The sequence below is a fragment of the Podarcis gaigeae genome (assembly GCF_964106915.1).
Source record: "Podarcis gaigeae genome assembly, chromosome: 11".
Taxonomy (NCBI): domain Eukaryota; kingdom Metazoa; phylum Chordata; class Lepidosauria; order Squamata; family Lacertidae; genus Podarcis; species Podarcis gaigeae.
This window is the reverse complement of record NC_139687.1, coordinates 19,691,742-19,711,805: the sequence shown is the minus strand read 5'-3', so window position 1 is coordinate 19,711,805 and position 20,064 is coordinate 19,691,742. Positions and strand designations below refer to the sequence as shown.

General features: G+C 40.3%; 1 protein-coding gene across 3 annotated transcripts in view; it reads left to right on the top strand.

The window, feature by feature from the left end:
• The first annotated feature begins 7,291 nt into the window (after nucleotides 1-7,291).
• Nucleotides 7,292-20,064, top strand: part of DMXL1 (Dmx like 1) — a 69,875-nt gene continuing 57,102 nt past the window's right edge. For 2 of the 3 annotated variants that reach the window (XM_083702170.1, XM_083702172.1), the window contains exons 1-5: nucleotides 7,400-7,918; nucleotides 14,585-14,710; nucleotides 16,788-16,865; nucleotides 17,844-17,922; nucleotides 19,660-19,786. In XM_083702170.1, coding sequence (XP_083558296.1) covers nucleotides 7,832-7,918; nucleotides 14,585-14,710; nucleotides 16,788-16,865; nucleotides 17,844-17,922; nucleotides 19,660-19,786 — 497 coding nt within the window. In that variant the 5' untranslated portion in view covers nucleotides 7,400-7,831. Of the gene's footprint in view, nucleotides 7,919-14,584; nucleotides 14,711-16,787; nucleotides 16,866-17,843; nucleotides 17,923-19,659; nucleotides 19,787-20,064 lie in introns of all 3 variants that reach the window. The other variant, XM_083702171.1, reaches the window with a different exon arrangement.

Genomic DNA, 20,064 nt, shown 5'->3' with positions numbered 1-20,064 from the left:
GGAACGCCGGCCGTGTGATGGGAAAAGGGCTTTCCTCCTTCTCCAGCCCCCGCCGGACATGCTCAGCCAATCAGAAACGCGGCTCCAGCCAATCGGGAAGCAGCGTGCTCTTCAAAGGCTTTGGCTGTTCCCGCAGAATGATGCCTTTGCCTCTCTTGAGCCGAGAGATACCTGTGCTAAGTGCTGGGTGCGAATCACCACTTTACCCGGATCCTGAGAGTTCAGATCTGTTCTCCGCTTGTAGTAAGGTCTAGGACATCTTGTTCTGCGGCACAGCAAGTTCTCCTATGGATCAGTTAATGATTAAGGAACTGGAAGTAAGAGAATAAGAAAATGGACAGTTTTCCCTGAGGGGGGGATGTAGGAGATGCAGATCCTCCAAAGATCAGCTTTATGAACAAGTTGTTGTTTTTAACTTGCTCATTAGTGATATTCACACGTTACATTCCATGAGTGTACACTCATTCATATATTCACATGCATCCTTAACAGAATGTGCAATCGCTAGTCAACATGCGTTTGATGCCACCAAAAGAAAATGGCTTCAATGACTCTTGTCACATGCGTCATTGAAGCAATTCCCTTTTACTGGCAGCAAGACAAGGGCATACCAGTCCTGATGTATTTCCTGAAACAGTTTCCTACCAAGTAAGAATAGTGGCAGAGTGGGATGCAATGTTGCTCTTCATTTTTTCCTATTTTCCAAACTCCAGTGGTGAAGCTAGTTAATTTTAGACCTTGGATTTTATAGTCTTATGACCTCTGTTCTTCTCACCCCACTGGGTGAGAAGAACTTCAGTTATAAAGCTCACTGGAGCAAGTTTGAGAAAGAGGGGAAATGAAGAGCAACGCTAAATTCCACACTGCCACAATTCTTATTATTGAATGTAAACCTTTGTAGAAACTTTTTCAGGAAGTACAACATGACTGACATGCCCTGCCTTGTTGCCAGTAAAATGGAATTGTTTCACTTGTAATAAGTCACTGAATCTATTTCCTTTTACTTGCAGCAGATGTGTCCAGACTAAAGATTGTTCACTTGCTGAATGTTACATGTGAATAACCACACATGTACAGCTCTACTACTTGTGTACCAAGGTACAAAGACTGCACACTTAATGTAACATAAGAACAGCCCTATAGAGTTACAAGTGAGCAGTGAAGTAGCCCTGTTTGCTGATAACCACCAAATTGTGCAGGGCAGTTAAAATAAGATTGCCAGGAGTTCCAAAAGGATCTTTCCAAACTGAATGGACAGTAAAATAGCAAATGCAATTCAGTGTAAGCAAGTGAAAACTGATGCACATTAGGGCGAAAAATCCTAATTTCACAGGTATATGCTATGCTAAGAGAGCTTGAACTGGTCTGGCTGACTAGGAATGAGAGAGACCATTGGGTCACAGTGGATAGGTGTGCAACAGCTTTGAAAAAGGCAAAATCCATGATAGGGATAAATGGAAAGGGATTGAAGATAAGATTGCCAGTATTTTCACACCGTTCTACAAAACTACAGGGCAACCACACTTGGGATGATGTTTATTGTTATGGTCACTTCTCATCAAAGAGACTAGAACTGGAAAGGGTTCACAATTAGACAACCAAAAAGAGCAAGGGAATGAAGCAGATCCCTTGTGGTGAAAGGTTACAGTCGGGGAGGGGCTAGTTTTAAAGAGAGAAAATATCCCTCAATACTTTAAACTTATAGACATCCAGTAAAGTTGAATGTTGGAAGATTCAGGATAGACAATTTTAAAAAATGCTTCTTCCCACCATGCATAGTTAAATGGATGATTTTAATACATGTTTAGTAAATTTGTGGAGGATAAGGCTATCAGTTGCAACTATCCATAATGGCTAAGTTTAGAGCCTTCATGTTAGAGGCAATATGTCAGTTAATACCAGTTGCTATGAATGACAAGCGTTCATTGCACTTATGGCCTGTTTTTGGGCTTTCAACAGATATCTGGTCAGCCACTGTGAGAATAAGATGCTAGATGAGCCTTTCATCTGATACAGCAAATATGGGAGCTTATTTCCTTAAGTCCCATGAACAATACTTCTTTGCAGTGTTAGGGGGGAAAGAAGTAAGATTTCACATGCCAACAGGTTCTGTGCTTCTAATATTAAGAAGTAAACAGCCCCTTTGCCCAGAAATCCACGCTGTGCTTTCACATGCAAGGACTTTGTGTGCCGAAGTATCATGTGTCAACATAGCCAGGGAGGCCCTCAGATGTTTTCAATACAAATACATCCAAACAATGTGAAAACTGAAACTGAATAAAATTACTAAATGGCACGATACTGATCTGCAACAAAAAGAGAAGTTAATATCAATGATATAGAATATCAAGATATTCTAACTGCATACAATTGCTTATACACTGTGTGTTGTAATTCTGGGGAAGGGGTACATGGGCCATACCTGGCAAAGGGGTCAAAGGAGGCAACTGAACACATTGGGTCAGCTGTATGCAAGCACTCATTTCGGAAATGCTGCTCCACTCCATGGTTTGCATATTTCCCCAACAACAAAGCTTTCAGTGGCCCTCTTCTAGGGTGGCTGCTTCAGTGTACTTCTTTCTCCAGAGTGGCAAAGTTTCCCTTTTCCACTTCAGTCTTCAGGAGTAAATTTCAAACCCCCCAGACCATCAGTTCCTCCCAGTAACTTCAGGTTTGTTTATTTATGTATTTATGAAATAAATAAAGGAGCTCAGGCCGGCAAACAACAAACACTAAAACACCTTAAAAACAAACATCAGAAAAACAGTTTGCTACAGATGCAGACTGGAAAAACACTCCCAAGGGAGGGTTCTCACCAAAGAGGACAGGTGTATCCTGCCTCAGTGTCTTTGGCCTAGGCAGGACTTCTATCCCTCTCTAGGCACGCAGGTATATTTTTAAAAGATCCAAAATATTTCTGCTTCATATTACTAAGTAATTATTATTTATTTTAATTAATGGCCATCTGTCATGGATGCTTTAGCTGAAAGTCCTACATTGCAGGGGGTTGGGTCCCTTTCAACTGTACAGTTCTATGATTCTACGAATTATTAAATCTCTATACCACCCAAGGAGCACTGGGAAGTTTACAGTATCAAAACACACAACACAGTAACAAACAAAAACACCCCCCCCCCCAGCTTAAAAGGCTATACAGTGGTACCTCGGGTTAAGTACTTAATTCGTTCCGGAGGTCTGTTCTTAACCTAAAACTGTTCTTAACCTGAAGCACCACTTTAGCTAATGGGGCCTGCCGCTGCCGCCGCACCGTCGGAGCACAATTTCTGTTCTCATCCTGAAGCAAAGTTCTTAACCCGAAGCACTACTTCTGGGTTAGGGGAGTCTGTAACCTGAAGCGTACCCGAGATACCACTGTAGATTGTTTATATTAGCCAAAGGCATGGGCAGAGTGCCTTTGCCTAGTGCCTAAAGATATGTAACAGGTACTAGGCGAGCCTCCCTGGGGAGGGCATTCCAGAAGCAAGGAGCTACTGCAGAAAAAGGTTGTTCCTGTTTTGCCAACCTCCGGACATCTTATGGAGCAGGCACGAAGAAGGGGAATTCCTTTACATCTATGACATTTAGTACAGTACTAGGCTGTTAGTGTGTTTGTTCCAAAGCATGCAAGTTAGTGATTGCAGAGGTGGTTAGAGCTTGTTAGTACAGCTCATAAGTTGCATTCATGAGGTTCCAGGTTCAGTTTCCACTTAAAGGTTCTCCCAAAGAAGTGCTAGCAAAGAACTATGTCTGAGACAGAGAGAGACTGTAAGGTTACATTCCTGTAATATGGTATAGTGAAGTATTTTTTGAAACACACCAATGCTTATATCTCTGTAGTGGGATATTGAAGATAAGTTTTATAGGCATTCATGAATACATTTGTTACATTTTTTAAAAAGTCTTTCAAATGTGCATGAACAATTTCTGGTATAGTATTGCACAGAAAAAAATCAGAGCAAAATATTCTGCCCCAAATCTATTTGATATTTCAGAATTATGATTTTGTTGGCATTGAAATTTCAAAACCATGATTTCACTTCTTAAAACAATGTTGTCCATGAATAGCTCTGCCAATATGTTCTCAAATACTGCATAGAAATTACTCTTCTTCTTTTTTTGCAGCTCAATGGGGTTTTTTTCCACTGAAGATGTCCCTTTTCTGTAGATATTTCTTAACTACAGTATAAGAAATAAATGTTAAGAGATTTGACAACACCATGGAAAGTCCCTGAATTTGAAACTCTTCTCTTCTGCATTCTCATTTAAGCCTTCTGCTTTCCATCCCATAGATTTCAGTAGTCAGTAACATATGATGATGAACAGCCATAGAGTTAATTGCTTATGATAACCAAGAGGGGAACTTCAGAAAGAATTGCTGCCTCATTTTAGACAGTTGAACAAAAACTAAAATAGCAAGTTGCTTAAGTTCACAATGAAGTCCTAAACTGTAAGAAACAGATTCATGTTTCTTTATACCAAGACCTCAATTCAGCTGAAAATAGTCAAGATGAAAGACATTTCTACACAGTAGATTATTGTGGAGCTGGTACTGTTCATCAGAAATTCTGAGTAAATGTGCTTAGGTTATTCTGGAAATCCTATGCATACTTAGCAGTTAACATAGTGGGATATTTCTAAATAAACCATGCATAGGATTGCACTAAATAAATCATGCATAGAATTTTCTTCCACTGAAAGCATTAGGATTTTAGTGACAATATCACATTGGTTTTAATGGTATATAGTCAGAACTACCTTTAGCTGAAGTGGAAACCAGCTGATTTTTTAAGTTTAAAATGAGTTTGCAATTCTATATACGGTACATGTACTGGAGAGTAAGCTTACTTAGTGGGTGTAAGTAGACGTGTAAGACAGTGCTGCAAAAATCATTTCACTAACATACTAAAAGACAATTAATTTGGAAACCCACATTATTCTCTTTAGCATTTGTTAGTAACTGGGATAACCAGTTACTATGCACAGGATTAACAATATTCCATGTATACACCCATTCTTCTCCACCAACCTGAACTCATAGACTTTTTTAAAAATAAAAACACATTTTTATTTTCTCTACACACCACTTTTCCCTCACTTTACCCCAATACCTTCTCCTTCCAGCATCACAAGGTCATGTCACATTATCTGGGAAAATATACTCTATTGATTTTAAATGTTTTTAAACCAGCTTTGCCTTAAAACAGTGCTCAGGACATATAGCACAATAAGGTCACTTCACATTTGTATAAGACTTAAAGCTAAATTCATAATGTCAGTTGCATCAAATGAGTTAACCTGACCTTTTCTGAAAATATATTCAAACTACAGTGACACTTAATATAATTACAATCCTATTTACACTTACTCAGCAGTAAGCCCCACTGAACACGGGGCTTACTTTTGAGTAAATATGAAAAAGGTTCCACTGTATGCCTACTGCATATTTCAAAGTGGCAGGCTAATAATAGGAACGTAATGCACAAAAACAGTTTGAACTATTTTTTTGAGTGCCGAGCAAGCTGAGTGTGTAATGATACTGTAACAATGAGACATGCTCCAGGATTACAATTTGGGGGGAAGGTGGTCAGTTACTATTTACAAATTATCCAGAACTGTTAATTTGTTTTTGGACAAACAGAAGGCAAATGTTAGGGTTTGACACACATTAAAGGTACCCCCTGCATGCGAAGACAGACTCCATCAGATTGAGTGGACACCAATAGTGGATCCAATAGTCAAGAAGGGGACTTCTACATGTGCTGTTTAGGGAAATGAGGGGGGCAGATGAGACTAGTCAATATGGGAAGGTAGCCCTATATAGGAGAAGGAAAACTCTGATCCTAAAACTCTCTTCTGGTCATACTCATATGTGAGAAAGACTTCAGGAATAAACTCTGAGGAACCATCTGTACTCACTGCCTTGTGGGACATCTTCAAGAGAAGTCTAAGGAGTAAATCCTATACAAATCCAAAGTGGAATCTGTAACGCGTTTGGAATGTGCCTTGTTTGCCTCCTTCCAGCAACTCCTGCTGCCAAGTTTGTGTCAAACGTATTGCTCTGCTTTCCTTTGGACCACATGAGGGAGGTATTGGGGGGGGGGGCAAGGTCTTATATCATCTGGGCAGCCCATGTTCTCAATACACACTGCCTTGGTACTTCGATGCTGCTTACGCAGCAAAAGCAATGCAGGAGGCAGCAGTTATGAAAGACGCAGCAGGTGAATGTCATTCTCCAACGGTTTTGACATCACCCCTGAAGCCATCCCAGGACAGACAAGATGCCAACCAACTAGGGTACAGGTCGTTTTAGGTCCAGACCAGATGAAGTGCCATTCATGTAATTGCTAACAGTGTTTTGCTTCCTAGACATTTGTTAGTGGCTTTGAAAAAAATGGAATTATAAGATCCAGATCGAGACTTTGTTTTTTTTTCCAATTTTTTAAAATTGATTTTCCAAAAATTTTAAACGGACAAACAAACATAGATCTTAACAGTTCTTAATCCAATCTTAGTAAGATTGTTAAGTGACTTCCTCAAATCCCCCTGGCTGAATTTCAGTGTACAGTGGTACCTCTGGTTAAGTACTTAATTTGTTCCGGAGGTCCGTTCTTAACCTGAAGCACCACTTTAGCTAATGGGGCCTCCTGCTGCCACCGCGCCGCTGGAGTACGATTTCTGTTCTCATCCTGAAGCAAAGTTCTTAACCTGAAGCACTACTTCTGGGTTAGGGGAGTCTGTAACCTGAAGCGTATGTAACCCGAGGTACCACTGTATATCATTGTAACAGTTTTCCAAAACAGATTTCTCATAAAACTAACTTAATCACTTAACATATTTCTTTCTTTTTATTTTAACTTTAAACATATTATTCTATAACATCCAGATCCAGACATTGGTGGAGAGGAAGGTAGGGATACTTTTTAGCTAACTTTCCTCTCCAAGGCTTTATTTCCTAACAGCAGAGCCGTGCTTCTTCACCAGTTTGCCACGTCCATCCCTTGGCTGCTCCCAGTTTCCTCACATCCTCCTCCCACATCCTCACTGGCCCTTTTCACAGCTGAAGCCTTGGCTCCAGGATCCTCCCTGCGGGAACAGAAAACACCGGCTCCTCTACCACACCCAGCCCGACACACACACTCTTTCCCCTCAACACACGCCGCCCTTCCTCACGGTCACGACGAATACGTGACAACAACCACACCCCGCCATGGACTAGCCGGTTCTACTGCGCCTGCGCTCCTTCCTCCCTTAAGTCGACGTTCCTCCCCGAGCCGCCGAGCCACCAATGCGCCTGCGCACGGGCGGGCAGCTCCGGCTTCCGCGTCTTTTTCCTCGCGGAGGCACGCAGCCTCAACTACGCATGCTCCGAACCTTATCCTCTCCCTCCCTCCCTCACAGTCCTAGCGCACGCGTACATAACGATCCCTAATGGGGGAAAAAAGAGGGAGCTCGCGGGTTGCTGGGTGAACCGGGCGACGTCATGGCCGGTCCCGCTCTCGCGATGGTTCGATTCGCAGGAGAGGGTCGGCCCGCTATTGTAGGCTGAGTGAGAGAGACAGAGAGAGAGAGAGAACTCTGCGAGAGCCAGTAGGAAGCCGGTTTGAGGGAGGAAGTCCGCGCGCGCGAGGGGCTCCTCCGCCCGCCCCCTGAGGTCGCAAGCGGACGTTGCCTCTGCCCGAGAAGGGGAGGAGCCTCGGAGGAAGACCCCGCCCCCCACTATGTGCCACCGCCGCCCCCTGCGGGACTAGCCGCGGCCGAGCGGCTCCGGGTGCCTCAGCTTCCCTGCCCGTTGGCCGAGAGCGTCGGCTCCGAAAGCGGGAGCCTCGCCGTTATGAACCTGCACCAGGTGCTGACGGGGGCTGTCAACCCCGGGGACAACTGCTTCTCCGTGGGGAACGTCGGCGGGCATCCCTTCACGGTGAGTCTCCTTCCTCCTCAGCTCCGGTGCCACCGCGACAAGAGGGTCCCCCCCCTCAGGCCGCCTCCGACGGCGCCCCTTCCCTGGGCAGCGCTCGGCCTCCCTCAGCCGGCAGGCGAAGAGGGCGCGCGGGCGGGCAGTTTGCGTCAGGCACGGTGGCACCGGTGCGGGTGGGACGCTCGGCAGGTGCCTTGTTGAAGCACGCCCGAGATTCGCCGGTTCGACCGCAGCCCGAGCCTGTATTGGCGTCGGGAGCTGAGCGAGCACCAGACCGGGCCCTTTCTTTGCCATGACGGGGCAGATCAATTCCCTTTATTTCGCTTCCCGCTGCAAGCATTTTTGCCACTTCTCTACATTTTTTTCTTTGCAATAATGCGCACTCCTCATCTGAGCTGTGGTTAGTTTCCGAAGTGCTTGGGCGTAAGGTGAGTCGGGTTGCATTAATGCCACAGAGGCATTCTCCACATGCTCAGAGGTATCTCCTTTTATTATTATTATTATTATTATTATTATTATTGTTATTCATTTGTATTGTTATTATTATAGCTGTGCTTGCTTTAGAGCCTGGCGGATCAAAACGTGTTCAGGGAGGCAGAGTTCTTCTTTTCTTTTGAAGGGATATCAAGGACAATTGGCCAAGAGATAGGGTTAGGCTCCTATATGGCACTCTTGTGGGCCCCGGGAAACATCTGGATTGTCTTGTTTCTGAGGCTGTTATTGATCAGCCTGCCTGTTATGTAACTAACAGCTGTGCTTTCCAATCGAAAACAACTGGAAGTGACATTTGAGTGTGGTGTTTATATATTCGGTTTTGAGGTTTGAAATGCAGTACTCCCATTCTTGTGCACTTGTGACAAAATGTGTGTGATTGGGCAATCAGGACAAAGGGTCATGCTAGAAACAACTTTTGGGCATATATTATGGCTTATGGCTTAATTATTAGTACTATTTTCTGGTCATCACATGAGTCTCTTCTTGGTCTTCCTTCTCTGTAAGAGTCCCAGAGGGTGGCCTTTTCTGTGTTGGCTCCCAGTTTGTGGAATACTCTCCCCAGAGAGGCTCACCTGACACCTTCATAGATATATTTAGCTACCAGGCAAAAATGTTTCTCTATAACCAGTCTTTGGCTGATTAAACATTATATGGCCTATTAAATGTGTTTGTGGGAGAGGAGTTATTGGTTTGCTTTTGTATTTGTGCTCTCATTTTGTATTTTAAAGTTGACTTGCTTTTGCAGTTGATTAGAATTGATTGTAAGCCACAATTCCTGCTTTATACATAATGTCAAGTCAGAAATTGGAGATGGAGAAACTGAAACATGGTTTATTCCTCCTTTTAGCTGTGTGGGAAAAGGAATGTAGACTGCTTGAGTCCAAGGTGTTGCACGGGCTCCCAGTGCAACAATAAACTGTGGTGTAAACTGACTCAGCCCAGGGTAAAACTGCTGTTTGAAAACTGGTCTGTGGTCACCCAGAATCATTTTTTGGTACATTTCAACCTCCCTCAGGAAACCCTTAGTATAAATACAGTTTGATCTTACTACTTTCCTTAGGGATTAGCATTGCATGTATATATTCTTTGTACTCCTGAATGACAGGTGGTTCCGAACATAAACTGCAAACAATAACACAACATACATAATAAGACAAAAACAAAACAATAGGCCTCCCTGAGTTATGACTAATTATGAGAATAAAGCATATTTTGGTGGTCTCTGGAAACATTTGTTCTTCATAACTTGTTTCGTAGTGAGGCTTTTTTCTTGCGTTTTAACAATAGGATGGCAATAAAATACATTTCTTGATATCATAGAGTTAGAAGGGATCCCAAGGTTCATCTCGTCCAACCCCCTGTGATGCAGAAATCTTACCTAAATCATACATGACAGATGGCCATCCACTCTCTGCTTAAAAACCACCAAGGAAAGAGAGTCCATCACCTCCCGAAGGAGTCTGTTCCACTATTGAACAACTCTGTTACTTGGGCCTAAACTTCTAAGTATGTTTTGTTTCTAGGCTATTTCTGCCATGTATCTCCTTGCTGCAACATTTAATTATTTGAGATTTTGTCTGCATATTTATTGGAATGAAATGGCTAAACTCTTAAGTTTTGTTGCAGAGGTAGATCAGAAAAAGCTGATGAGTCTTACTACAGTCTTTCAGAGTATTTGCAACACTTGTTCTAAGACAGTGCTGGAAATTCTGAAAACCTGCTGTGTTGATTCCAGCTGTTATACCATAATAGAAACATGGGAAGTATTATTTTGGAATGTGTGTTCTAGACTTGCTGTGGTGTGTGTATGTGTGTGTGTAACTATCTATCTATCTCTCTATATTCAACTTCGTAGCATTTCTTTTTTGCCAGTACTTTGTACATCATCAGGAAAAAGTGTAAGTTTTCCAAGTTATGAACTTAAGTAAAACACAACTGATCTTTTAAAATTACCGTATTTTTCCATGAATAAGATAAGTTTTTAAAATTGCTTTTAAAATTTAGTAAAAATTGGGGGTTGTTTTATACAAAGATGGTGAATGCACAGGGTTTTGGTTTTTGTTTTTAAAAAACACCACTTACCTTCTGTGAAGAAGCTGCCGGAACATCATAGCCACTGTCCCTCCTAGGAGCCCAGTTTTGGCGATCTCCGAAAAAAGCTCAACAAATTTGCCCGATCTTGGGTGTGCACCCCCCACACCCTTTTTGATGTTTAAATACTGTTTTCTTAATTTTTGGTTCAAAAAAATAGGGATTGTCATATACATGGAGGTGCCTTATACATGGAAAAATATGGTATATGCAAATTGTAGACTAGCTATTAATTCAAATTAGTTGTAGCATGTGTCTTGGAAAATACTATATTATCTTTTTAATTTCCCGTCCCTGCAATAGTTGTGGAATTAGGTAAACAATAATAAAAATATGGTCTTCTGCATAATATTCTAAGGGGCATGAAAGTAACCCCACTCCTTTTGCTCGTGCAAAGTATTGGATTGGCAAAATAGCAAGTAGTTCTTAAGACATGTTGAAAGGAGTTAGAACAATCAATCTACGAGAGAAAACAAAAAATACACTCTTAAAATTGTTAAATGCTTCAAATTTCCAAATCTAGCCATTTATAAGTCAAACCAGTGGATCAACTAGCCTAGATTTATTTCCTCTAATGAGCAGCAGTTCTCTAAAGTCCCCTGCAGAATTATTCCACCACTCCCTGCCCTTCTACCTGAGATGGTTAACTGGAGATGTCAGGAATTGAAACTGGGACCTTGTGCTTGCTGAGTTCTATGGGCCACCCTCCATGTTTTTATTATGGCACCATCTAGTAAAATTCTAGTTCTTCAAGGTCTGACAGGTTCTTCATTGTTTTAAAAATGAACAAATGAACATAAGCACTGTTTATCAAATAGTCCAAGAACGTAGTAATGTAAACAGTAACTGCTTGTTGGTGTGAATTCAAGGAAGTGATTACATCACAAGTAGCTTGGGACATTTTTATCTTAGAGGTGACCTGGAAGACCTTTTCCTTGTTTAAATGAAAATTCAACTATTTATTCACAGCTTTTCTGTTGTGAAAAGTTTCTAGAAGTAGGAAAAAATGCCACTGGCATGGAGGATAAGTTGATATTTTATTAAGATTGTATCTTTTTCATAAGAAAAGCTCTTTCTCCCAACCCCCCTTTCTATGTTATGTCAAGGGATGCAATGAGGGAAACTCTGGGTGTTTTGTTTTAAGCAGGAGTGTTGACTATCAGTGCAACTGGGAGTGCATGGACATTGTTGCTATAATATTATAGCAATGATATGCATTGATTTGTGTTCCTAAAGAATGTTCTGAATGTCTTCCAGCTTCTGCTTTTCAGATGAAAACTAAACATTTCTATTTTGCACCATCTAATTTAAGATTCATCCCTTAAATGTAAGTGTAAATCCCATTAATTTCATTAGGAAGTAGAAATGTGCCTATTATCGGGCAAGACCAAACATTTAGGTGACAGCGTCCTTCTCTATTTCCATTTTTAGACTGTTAAAAACTAAGACAGGTATTTGTATTATACCCAGCAAAAAAGAAGTCCCACGCACTCTTTTTTGTTTAAGGTAACCTGAAGAAAAAATCTGATAAGCTCAATAGATTGCTTATTGTTTTGAGAAGTTTTACTTGGTCCTAGTGGAGGTATTGGGATGCGGGTGGTGCTGTGGGTTAAACCACAGAGCCTAGGACTTGCCGATCAGAAGGTCAGTGGTTCGAATCCCTGCGACGGGGTGAGCTCCCGTTGCTTGGTCCCTGCTCCTGCCAACCTAGCAGTTTGAAAGCACGTCAAAGTGCAAGTAGATAAATAAGTACCGCTCCAGCGGGAAGGTAAACGGTGTTTCCGTGCGCTGCTCTCGTTTGCCAGAAGCGGCTTAGTCATGCTGGCCACATGACCCAGAAGCTGTAAGCCGGCTTCCTCAGCCAATAAAGTGAGATGAGCTCCGCAACCCCAGAGTCGGCCACGACTGGACCTGATGGTCAGGGCTCCCTTTACCTTTACCTTTAGTGGAGGTATTACTTCACTACTGCTTTGTGGATTTTTTTCTTCTACTTGTCTAACGCAACTGTATAAATATATTAATTGATTTCTGTTAAGTTTATTGCACTGAACAGGCTATTAATTCCTTCAGCCAGTGTATTAAAACTGTGGCTCAGCATTGGCAACATATTTAAATTCCTGGGCATCAGAATCAATACTTTAGGAGCCAGCATAACAATTTGAGGTACTGGATACATGCAAAAAAGAACAAAATGACAGCATTTTAAAGTGCTAGCATCACATTTTCAGTGCTGGCCAGCAGCACATGCACACGAAAGCTCATACCAAGAACTAACTTAGTTGGTCTTTAAGGTGCTACTGGAAGGAATTTTTTTTGTTTTGACTATGGCAGACCAACACGGCTACCTATCTGTAACTGGAACTTTGGTTTTCATCAATCTCTGCTATTTTCCTAATAACTTACTTGAGGAGTAGAATTGGTGGTCTGTTGTCCCATTTGGGGACTGCCTACTGAGGCTGCCAATCTGACTGATTGCATGTTAAGAACTACAGTATATGAGTTCCAGAAATACTGCAATTTCTGTAGCTTTTTTATTTGTTGCTTCTCTTTGAATTTAGCAGCTGTGTCTAGTCTCATTACCTGGCAATACATATTTGGAGACTTGTAATGAGGATTTTCATACAGGGCTGGTCCTCCAAAGCTGCCCTGGAAGATCTTGATAAGGTTTAAAACAATGCACAGCCCAGTTTCTACAAGGGCTACATCTTCTATGATATGTTATGATTATGCTCTTTTAATAAAGCATAATGTGGCTCCTGGTCAAAAGTCTTATCAAAAGAGAGAAGGGGTCGGGAGCCGCTCAAACAATAATTGTTGTAGCACTATCTGAGCAAACCTCATATGCTTCTCCAGTGATGCTGTGAAGAGGAAACCAAAAGCTTTCACTTCCAGATTCAGTTAGCCACAATTTATAATACAGCTGAATTCCTAAGAAGTGTTCTGTGTTCATTATATTGTGCAAGTACCCAAAATATAATGTTGCAGTTGCATTAATGCGTGACAAGGCCGTAAGAGTTCTTCCTGTTAGTTTGCAGTAGCAGTGTGTCTTTAGTAGTAACCAGTTAGGTGCTTTAAAGCAGATTATGATATAACAATCTACTTTTGTCCATAGCATCCTGTAATCAAAAGAGAGCCAGCACGGTATAGTGGTTAGAGTATTGGACTAAAATCTGGGAGACCAGGATTCAAGTCTCCACTTGGCCATAAGGCACACTGGGTGACCTTGGACCAATCCCTACCTGTCAGCCTAATCTACCTCACAAGGTTTTTGTTGGGATTCAATGAAGCGGGGAAGAACCATGTATACCATCTTGAACTCATTGGAGGAAAGGGCAGGATAATAAACTAACTAACTAACATTGTCCCTAAATGTAGAAGTTCAGTTTATTGGCCTACTTGAGTCTCTAGCAATATCCTAAAGGCAGATTAGTGTTGTAGGTATATGTGCAATGAGATTAACCTCTCCAGGGAGATTGCAGGAGCTAGGACAGAAACAGGGCACACTTCATTCCCCACACTCTTCAGAAAATTTTCTCACCTCCATATAGGCCAAGTTCTCACAAAGCATTAAACCATTGTTCCAAATAAACTATAGTTTAAACACAAGTGCTCCCCCCCCCCTTTTCTCCTTACTGTGCTGCATGGGGCCAGAAACATGTCTGAGTATGGTTTGTTGTGGTGTTTGAGCCCAGGCTTATGGTTTGTCTCTCTAAGCAGGCCATAAGCAGAAGCTGAACTTTGTTATTGGCTTTGACTTTGTATAAGTGTATAGATGCTTGTGTTTGTTCACAAGAGATGTATTTTGCTGAATTTGTGTGAAAGTAATTATTGAAATAACTTAACCGGCATCCAGTCAGGATCTGTATGCTACTTACAAAGTGGCTTTTCTCATAGCAGCAATACAAAGCTTTAATTTTTTGTTAAGGATGGTTCAGTGGATTAAATATGTGGCTACAATTATAAACCAGATGATTAGGTAAATGGGTTTTAAAGATTACTGGTAATTACTGAAATACACCTTTCTTTGAATTGTCTTACCAAAAAAAAAAAGGCAGAGCACTTATACAATTTATTTTTTTCTAGGCATACGCATCAGGATGTGATATTGTGATATTGGGGACTGATTTTGAAAGATTACAAATAATTCCTGGAGCAAAACATGGAAATATACAAGTGGGATGTGTAGATTGCTCTATGCAACAAGGGAAGGTAAGTAGAAGTGGTACTCTTGTTAAACTTACCTATCTGATTTGTTCTTGTAACATGTATTTTGCAATGCCATCCTGTCTGAAGGTGATATTAAACTCTTCAAATACTTTTAGTACTAACCCTTCACAAGGACCTGCATGTAAGAAGATTGAATTATGCTTGCAGCTATCCTGCTATTTTAATTCCTCTGCTGGAGACTCCTGTTTATATTCTAGAGTCAGATACTGTGTTTTGAAGAACAGTTTGGTCATCATTATGCTACAAGGTTCTTTGTGAATGTGGGCTCAAGCCCACACCAAGGCAGGCACTTCCTACAGCAGTGGGTACATAGCCAGCTAAGACATCTTGTGGCTGAGATAGTACAGGTTTTTCCGTGAGACTATCCTCTTTCGTTTTCTTGGCTATCACATGTTGTTTATTTAGGCAAGAAACAAACCATGATTTTGATGACACTGTATACAGGGCTTTGCTGTTTGTTGTTCCTGGCATAGCCAGGATGGGAGGAAAGTGAAACGAATTTAGAGTAGCATGCAGCAGCACTCTGCTGATATGCATTAAACCATAGTTAATATTTAACTGTGTTTGAATATGACATGTGAACCATGCCAGCAACAAAACCTAGCACCTTGGAGAGAAGTCTCTTCATTCAGATGTCTGCAGGAGTGGCTGGAAGGTTAAGATATGGTCATATAGTAGGAGACACACATAGTAATTTACTGTTGTAAATGAAACTTAAAACCAATTTTAAAAATCAACTGAGAGTTACCTTGGAACAGATTTCTTGATGATCTCTCTTGCCCTCTCTTGAAGTTTAAGACAGTATCTTAGGGCTCTGGATTCTCTATTTTATCCAACATTGCTTTCTCCTTTGCTGATAGGGTGTGTTTGATTTTGCTCATAGATCCACTCTCTGAACTTCTTGCCTTTTTTCTTTTTATTTCTGAAACTGCATAAGCATAGATCATGAAAGGAGAATGAACATCCTTCTGTTAGGAAAGGTGTGAATTTAAACACACTACCAAATTCATAATTTTTTCCCCAACATAAGACTCCTCTTCACAGTTGAGATCTATGTGAGAATGAAATACTGGAGATTATCACTTTCTTTATTAAGCGTGCAGTACCTTTCTACCTTCTTATTGTCTTTACTACTCTAGATTTTGTGCAGTTCTGACAAGATTCTAGTTGGCATTTTTAGGTCATGCTCATGTGTAGATTGCTTTGCCTTGTAATTTGTTTTTGTAATAGATTTTTAATCTTGAACCTGCATCTCACTGCATTTTTCCAGAATTTCTGCAAAAGTAACATTATAAAGTTTTCTTTTTTTAAAAAATAAGACCTCTCCATGAAAATAATAGTGCATTATACACAATATATATATTATTTTATATTGTGCATTAAAGTGGAATATGGTTCTGACAGATGATAGTTGAAGTTAAAATATTTAAACTTCTTTTTATTAGTTTCCCCTACGTTTTTTGGATCTGCTTCTCCAGTTCTGTGCAATATGTAAAATTGTGATTATATATGTCTCTGTTATTGCCTCACATACAAATATACATAGGTGGTTTCTCTTTGCTTTTTTTTACCCTTGCTTGTCTTTAATCCTTTTATTTCAGACTGACTGAGCTTTTTTTGCTTTAGATTTTTAAATGTTCCTTACTTGTTAACATCTTGTATGTATTCTTTTTCAAATTACTGTACTCTTGACACCCAGGATTGCTGAATTCTGATCCATATCACACATTTCTTATCATGTTTCAGAGTATCTTTTACATGCATATCACTTTCTCACCCCATTTAAAATACATGAACCATATAAATTGAACAAATGTAATTGTGCATTTTAGCTCCCAGCCGCAGGGTAATTAGATATATTGTGAGTCTTAACAGAGCTATATGTAGCCATTTATAACCAAATTAATATTGTGTATCTTCAAAATAACTTAGAGAGTTGCCATTTCTGTGATGGCGACTCTTTGCGTGGAGATACAAAGAAGTTTATGGCTATGGAAGGAAAGTAACACAATCTGCAAGTAAACAGTACAAACTAATTTTAAAATGCTATTTGCTTTAGATTGCAGCTTCTTATGGGAATGTGATTTGTATATTTGAGCCAGTTCAACACCTAAAACAGAAGAGTAGTCATCATACTGTAAGTAATTTATTTTTTCTATCTTTGCTAAGCATTTGCATTGTGAGTTGTATTTATTTGAAGCCATGGAGGGAAAATGTTCTTGGTGGGTTTTTCCCTGGAGGGAACAGACTTTTTTGTGGGGGGAGGGGAGTGGAAAAATGCAATACTTGGTTTTTTATGCACTCTTTAAGTATCAAAAGTAACTTTATTGCTTTAGGAACATAAAATGCATTATGTGTAACTTCGTTTACCATAGAATTATTGTTTCTGGTATATTGAAAGTACAGTATATGCAGACAATAATTACAAATTAATTATTTTTTAAAAATTTTGTTGCAAATGGAGCTACAAGCTGCTGAACTGTAAGAAACTAGTGTCTATGGGGTTTTGCCATTTTATGATGAGCAGGCAAAAAGCATAAAAAACAGAAACCATCAGAATGGTAGTAAAACAAATTACTATTGAAATCAACTTCTGCATTTTCACATGCCAGTTTATTTCTTGATATGGTGCAAATATTTCTAGACATAGACCAGTTTCTTTCGCGTGCTGTAGATTTGATGCAAGTACCGGTATTTCCAAACATAGAGCAGTTTCTTTCAGATGCACCGACTTGCTTACTGGCCTCTGGGAAAGTCATGGGAGGGCAATGACCTTCCCAGAGCTCCTGGGGAGCAGTCCTCTGCCTCACTGGGGTGGGGTGGGACGGTTTCTGGGATTCCTGATTTTGAATGTTTTCCCCATTGCATGCGGAGTCCTGGAACAAAACTCTTTGTATAAGTGTTGGGCTCATTGTAATGAAGTTTCAGTTTCAGCTTATAGAATTGAACCTTTAGAACTTGTCATTGCTATCTCAGTTATTTGGAAATATTCTCCTATAGTTGCTGAAGGAAGTTTGGCAAATCTTCTGAATTCCTTGTGCTTTAATTGACAACTATGCCAACTGAATATAGGTGTTTAGAAACAATTTGTATTGCATTTGTGTTTCGTTTGTAGGGATTACATTATCAGTGGCAGAAGTCAGATCAAATTTTACTGGAAGATGCGGTGCATAACTTAACATGGGATCCAACAGGTAAATACAAAATCAGCTGAATGTTTGCCTTTCTTTTCTCCCTGCCTTTCAATGAATTATCTTATGCAATAACAACAACAACAACAACAACAACAACAACAACAACAACAACAACAATAATAATAATGTAATTCATATTTAGGCATGTTTCTATGGAAGGAAGTGTAGTGTTGGGCAGAGCAATCCTGTAGGATGACAGTGGGGGGAGTATATGTAATAGAAGAACAACCCAATCTCATGCTTCATTGCTATTATTATTATTATTAATTAATTAATTAAATTTGTATACCGCTGTAGATTTCAGAGCAGTTCACAACATAAAATTCATGCTGGTTAGGGAGAATAGGGAGTGGCTACAGGGAAAATAAGTGTTTTAGCTGAAGGAATGGCATAAGTCTCCACACTCACCCATCCCAGGGGTATACCTGGGTAGTGGGAGTGCTTTGAATTCAGGGGAACCCGAGCCTCCCCTGAAGTGGACCTCCCTGTTTATTCTCAAGTACCCTTCTTTTCCAAGATTCCTCTCTTCCTCTCAAACCACACCCCCAACCTTGCTTTCTGTTTTCCTGTAACTGACTGACTTGAATATATGTTGAAGCTTATGATACTTTGCAGAACTGATTATTTTTTTCTGCTTGGGGGTGGAGGAATAAGAGACATTTATATGAATGAATTGGAAAAAACACACATGTCTAAATAGCATAACGGGGGTCGGACTAGATGACTCTTTGATTCTATGGACATTTGATATAAACAGCATTGCTCTTCAGTCATTTTTTACAACACAGTCCCCACTTCCTAAATCTTAGGATTCACATGCTACTTTATCAGTATTTTTAATTTGAAAGAAATTGACCAGGACAATGCATATTGCTCACCTTACTTGTGTTGCAGAATTCCTAGCAAACTCAAAGCCTCATTCTCGCCCCAATGCATGATGCTGTGCAGTTTAGGTTTCAGTGTATCTAACTTGGAATTAGCCAAAATGATGCCCAGATGTTGTTGGACTCGGCTTTGACTTTTAGCTATGCTGGCTGGGACTGGTTGGAGCTGGAGACCAGTAACATCTGGCTACTCTGATCTGGAGGTTCTTCCTACTATCCCTTACTCTTTGGCTGAACACCAAAAAGCTGTTCTTTGACTAGTTAGCAAGAGTTGAGTGACATTGAGATTCTCTGCAGCCGTCATTGTTCTTCCATGCTTCCAAATCCTTCTGATCTATCATTCCTCATGTATGTGTCTACTGAGTTCCCACCATCCCTTAATGCTTACCCTCATAAAGAGAATCCTTTACACAGGCCTGTCCCATCTGTTCATAAGGCACTTGGCAGTTAAAAATGGAATTTTACTAGCTGAGTCAGTGTAGTCAGAGAAGCTGCTGAAGTACATTGCTGGTAAGTGAAGCTAGATCGATCTCTTTCCTTCCTCTAGGCAACAACTAATAAAGATGGAATTCTGATAGCTGGATTGGCATGCATATTTTTGCCAGTTGACTTCTTGCCACTTTGCCATCTTACAGGACAGTTGCCAGTTCTAGTCTTTGTGTATGCAAATGAAGTGGTTTCATTATGAGCAGTTTAGCTTGATCACCTAAAACTTTATAGATTCAGGTGTATATTTCAGAGTATATAGTTGGTTTATAGTTATATTGTTTGTTACAGTTATTTCAGAGTCTATAGCTTGACTTTATCTACTATTTTTTATTCTAATTTATGTGTGCACATTCTCAAAATCTAGGCTCCCGTCTATTGACGGCTTGCAGTTGTTTGCAGCTTTGGTCCAATGTCAATTATGAAAACCCATCAGAAGATGAAAATCCTGAAAAAACAGAAGCTCGGAATTGGAGAATCATTTGGCAGTGCAAGTAAGAAATATATTAAGACTAATTTACACTTGTTTTTGTACCTCCATGGACCGGTGCATTACTCCAAAGCAGTATATTTAAATGATAAGTATACTGCAATTAATTTTTTATATATGCTTATTATTACAACACAAACACACACAATGAACAGACTTCTTAAAAAATACAGATACAAAACAAATAATAAATGTATATCCATGTTTCAATTCTTATTCTTTTCTAATTGACTTCCTTTGTCCTCAGCACGGGTCTAATTTCATATTTGGTAAACTGCAATT